At 39.2% G+C, this 5,170-nt stretch overlaps 1 protein-coding gene across 1 annotated transcript; it reads left to right on the top strand.

Annotated features, from left to right (window-relative positions):
* Positions 1-578: 578 nt before the first annotated feature.
* opn7a (opsin 7, group member a) lies at positions 579-4,940 on the top strand. The gene is made up of 5 exons (XM_054596651.1): positions 579-666; positions 1,674-1,836; positions 2,175-2,302; positions 3,050-3,384; positions 4,302-4,940. The coding sequence occupies exons 1-5, from the start codon at positions 579-581 to the stop codon at positions 4,938-4,940; spliced, it is 1,353 nt and encodes a 450-aa protein (XP_054452626.1).
* The last annotated feature ends 230 nt before the right edge of the window (positions 4,941-5,170 follow it).

Genomic DNA, 5,170 nt, shown 5'->3' with positions numbered 1-5,170 from the left:
GGAGTATTTATCCTAATGCTTTAGGGATAATACAGGCCTTTGGATACTAAGGTCCATCAAAATACGTTTTACTGCCGAGTATGTTTGAATGATTAAAGCACATGTTACAGGCTGGGTGTTTGGCTGTTGCAGTGGCAGAATGTGAAATGCTGCTGGGATTCAGGTTACTAAAATTCCAATAATGTGCCTGACCCCATAGGGATAGCACCATAAGATGAGTTTGATGTGCATTTCCCTGTTACATATTATTAAATCACTTGTTCATTGACCCCTATGTCATCCATTGATCTCTCAGTCAGTCGCCATGGAAACACGGAAATCATGAGTGTTGATGATGTGATCACAGGTGTATCTTAAAGGCATATTGTATCAGTCCTCTTCTTTGAGTTAAAGGCACATGCAAAGCACATTCAGTCAACGGTATTGTATAGGTAAAAACAGTCGCAAACCAAATTTGAGCCCTCTTTCGTACAAACATTTATAAAAAAAAACATTTGTAACAACTTTAAGCACACAAATTAAAGCTAATCTAGAAACATCAAGAATAATGCTCTTGAAAACCTATTATCAGTTTTCAGATGGGGCCGTCAGATGAAGACATTGCCTTCCGCTCCAACATACCTGTGCCACTGGATATAACCGTGGCTGTGGTCTACTCTGTTTTTGGTGAGTAAAGTCTACATAAATTCAAAGCCATTTTGTCTTATTTTACTTCATAATAGACAATAAATAGTTAATAACACTGACAATGCTGTCAATGAGTTTTCTACTCGTTCTGCTTAAGCTGAAATGAGTAACAGCATGAAGCAAGCCAGCACACAATGGAGCCCTGGAAGCATGTTTGTATTTGTATTTTGTGATACGCATTCCAGCTCTAGCTGAATATAATACCGACTATGTATATGCATCTCTTCCATCTATAGTTACTCTATTTTTTGTATAAATTCTTCACCTGTTCCCTTTAGACATGCACACATCAATGTACAGACCCAGTGAGGCAGCCAGTGTAGCTGCATTTCATTCATATCAGTGCTTCCAATATAACAATGTAAGCTGCCTCTGATAATGAATTCGGTGGCTGAAATCATTTTATTTCTTTTGGGAAAGGTGCTGTTTACTGACACTGATTTGACAATACAAGTTTAATGATGTTACTTATACTTTAAAAATTATTTCCAAAATGCTGTGTTTTGCTTAGAGGAACTAGTTTATAGTGCTCATGTGGCTTTAAATAAGTATTGTGTAGTTATATGCCAATGCGGCTGTGCTTTTCTTCTGTTGAACTTCTGTTTGTCTGCGATCAGTAAAAAATATTAATTGTTAAGCTGTCACTTATGCTTTACCTGCCACCTGAATTTAGAGATCCCCTGCAATTGCACTATTGCATTCACACTGAACATTGCTGGTTGTTGAGCACCAACCACTGCTTCAGAGATTACGCACGTCTTTTCAGTCATTGTTTTTCAAAAATACTGCCAAATATGTTGCAAAAACAAGGACATAAATCTCAGATTTTTAGGCTATTTCTTAATAGGGACCTGTATATACAAAATAGCCTGTTTGTTATAGGTAAAATACCCAAATTGATTTGGGTGAAAAAGCATTTATTTGACATTTGCGCGTCAATGTATCGGCACACAATCAGCTCACACAACATTTGGTCTGTTCTGCAGGAGTGTGTTCACTGTTTGGCAACACCACACTGCTGTACGTCTCCTACAAGAAAAAGCACATCCTGAAACCAGCCGAGTACTTCATCATCAACCTAGCCATTAGTGACTTGGGCCTCACTCTGTCCCTCTACCCCATGGCCATCACTTCAAGCTTCTATCACAGGTATTACATATGGCAGCTACTGTAGCATTAACAGGGATCAAAGGAACAAAGTCAAAGTGTTCGTTCTCAACCCCTCAAGAGTGTGATACATTCATGTGAAACATATGTGCTATAGGGAAGATTGTTCATTCTGTAGGTTATGCTTCTAAATCAGACACCCTTCATATTTCATGGTTCATTTAACTTTATGGTTGGTTAGCGGTATGATTGCCTGTGAGTTCACAGATATGGAGTGTCATGTCCATGCTATTCTCTGCTTCTCCCTCTCACCCTCTCCTCCATTGATCTTTCTTCTCTGTCTTTGCTTTGTTTTCTGTCTCACTTTACCTCCTACGCAGGTGGCTATATGGGAAAACAATGTGCTCCGTATATGCTTTTTGCGGCATATTGTTTGGCCTCTGCAGTCTAACCACTCTGACCCTGCTAAGCATTGTGTGCTTTGTGAAAGTATGTTACCCATTCTATGGTAAGTCTTCAAATAAGCTATTTTGTCCAACACGATCGAAGGAAACAAAATGAAAATCCCCCCATAGAGCAGTGCACATTAGCCTTTCTTTGATGACTGACAAGTCCAGCGTCATTACCAAGTTATCTAAATTTAATACATGGATAAAAAGCAAACCTTACAGACCATAAAACCTAACAAATGGTTGATTGTTATGTAAGTGTACCTCAAGGTCCAGCATTGGGCTGCTGTTACTTAGTTTGTCTATAAATGACCTCGACTGTAACTTTTCACCTGTATGCTAATGATAAGATAATATCTACTTGCTAAACACAAGAAGCAAGCCAGCGAACAACTATCAGCTTCAATGGTCAATATCTCAAATTGGTTAGATTTAAGTAAAATAAATCATTTTACGTCTTGAACAGTCAAGACGTAAAACGTTTTGATTGTTAGATGGGAATCTTTTACTACCATGATTCTCTCGCACATGAACTACAGTCTTACCAGTTGGACACTGACAAGTATAGCACACTAAACCACGATAAATTCGGTAAAAAAGAATTTACAAGCAGGATTTGGAAACATTGGATATAAAGTCTAATTCATATAATCAGTGTAAGATGTTATCTACGACATCTTAAACTCAGAAAATATGATCAAATTCCAGAATCTTTGTAACATAACGTTCTGGGGCAAATCAATGAATACTAGTATTACCAGAATCTTTCAACTACAAGTATAATAAAAATCTATTTGTTTTCATAGGGAACAGGTTTAACTCTGTTCATGGCTGGCTGCTCATAGCCTGTGCTTGGCTCTACGCGCTGTTGTTTGCCTGCTCCCCGCTGGCCCACTGGGGGAAATACGGACCAGAACCTTATGGCACTGCCTGTTGCATTGACTGGCGCCTGTCCAATCAGCACTCTACGGCACGATCCTATACTGTGGTCCTGTTCATCTTGTGCTACATCCTTCCATGCTGTGCTATTGTTGCATCGTACACAAGCATTCTGGTCACAGTCCACGCATCCCGCAAGAATTTGGAGCAGCATGTGTCGAGGCTGACCCACATGAGCAGTATCCAGACGATTATTGTTAAGGTAAGAGGAATATCTGATTAACATTACTTATAACGTCAATGTCAAAGATGTCCTTTGGCTCATATACTTTTAAGTGCTTTTACACTTCACGAAAAACTCTGGGGATTAGGGGTAGAATATCAGGCTCCTCCTTAGAGATAAGAGTCCTATGAGGAGTTCTTCAGTCCATTTCATGAAGAAATTGGCAGTGACCTGAATATATCCTCCAGTGATGGAGCGTCTCATTAGAAGGAATTGGCTTTGGTTGTACTGTGATGGATGAGAATCTACTGATGCCTTTGCTGATAAATAATAATCATCATCATCATCATCATCATCATCATCATCATCATAGTACTATAAGAATAAGAAAAAAAAGCTTCACAAAAAATGCCATTCTACCCATAGCCTCTGAATGATGTTGGTCAATAAGCTTTTCAGGTTGTAAAGATAAAGTTTCAAATTCAGTCAGCCATACCAGCCAGTCACTGTTTACATTTTATGTTTAGCTTTTAAAAGATACGTCTGGTGAAATGCTATATTTTTCTTATTGTCACCAAATACCACAGATTAATCCGAGGCTGAAATGCACTATTAAATATTGTATGACTAGCCCAAAGTTTGCTAAAACTACAGTGCCAAGAGATTCTATAAAGGTCTTTTTAAACATGATTGTATGTATTCATGATTCATTTTTAAAGATTTACGTCTATAAACTAGTTGGCTTTGGGGTGAGAGGGAATATTGAGAAACGCACTAAAGCATTAGCAGTTTTGGACTTTTCATGGGATTTATTGACAAAAAGAAATATATAGAATAACACCAGACTCTGAATAGACTGTTCTACGAAAAGCACCAAAATCTGTTTTCAAAAGTGTGTTTTGTTTTTTTAAACGATATCAATTTCACTCTCCCTTCTGTTATCGTTTCCCTGCAAGCTAAGTGTTGCTGTCTGCATCAGTTTCTTTGCGGCATGGAGTCCGTATGCCGTGGTATCCATGTGGGCTGCCTTTGGACACATTGAGAACATCCCTCCTCTGGCATTTGCCTTGCCAGCCATGTTTGCCAAGTCCTCTACCATCTACAACCCGATCATCTACCTAATGCTGAGGCCGAATGTCCGCAGGATGATGTACAGGGACCTGGGTACTCTATGCAACGCATGTCTGAAGGACTGCTTCTGCCACCATTGGCCAGCAAAGTGCTGTTCCAAGCCAGAGATCACTGTCAGAATTCCCTCAATCCACAGACAGGCAAACCAGTTCCCTTCATCCAACTCCTCTGCTCAACCTCCTATTGCAGCATTAAAGGATCACAGGTGTGAGAAGTGTAAGGGAGCTTTCGAATGCTTCAGACACTACCCTCAGATGTGCAACATCGCTAACTTTGCTGCCAATGGGAACGCATCTATGGATCAAGACAATCAAGTTTCCCAAACACATAAGAAGAAGACTCAAAGTGCATGCCACAAGAGGTCTCTGCTGGCCATCATGTGTGCAAAAAGGATTTCAGAAAAAGACAATTTCCAAATTAATTTAGAGATGGTTCCGAGGCAAGCAAAAGTAGCCTGGCCCTGATGTCTCCATCAATTCAAAATGTTTACAGATTTTCTCTGGACATATTTTGCAGGTTGTGTTCTTTCAGGGTGTGAAATAACTTAATTTATATTTTCAGGAAATCTTGTTCAGCAATGTACCATATGCTCCTAAAGTGTTTTGGCAGAAGTAACTTATATATCTTTTGTCACCCACTGTACTTTAATTTGGCTAATATGAAAGAATAGCTTTTAAGTGAATTGCAGACAGCT

This window comes from Anoplopoma fimbria, chromosome 3 (assembly GCF_027596085.1).
Source record: "Anoplopoma fimbria isolate UVic2021 breed Golden Eagle Sablefish chromosome 3, Afim_UVic_2022, whole genome shotgun sequence".
In the NCBI taxonomy this organism is placed as follows: domain Eukaryota; kingdom Metazoa; phylum Chordata; class Actinopteri; order Perciformes; family Anoplopomatidae; genus Anoplopoma; species Anoplopoma fimbria.
The sequence above is the reverse complement of the archived record's forward strand: the minus strand, read 5'-3'. Positions and strand labels throughout refer to the sequence as shown.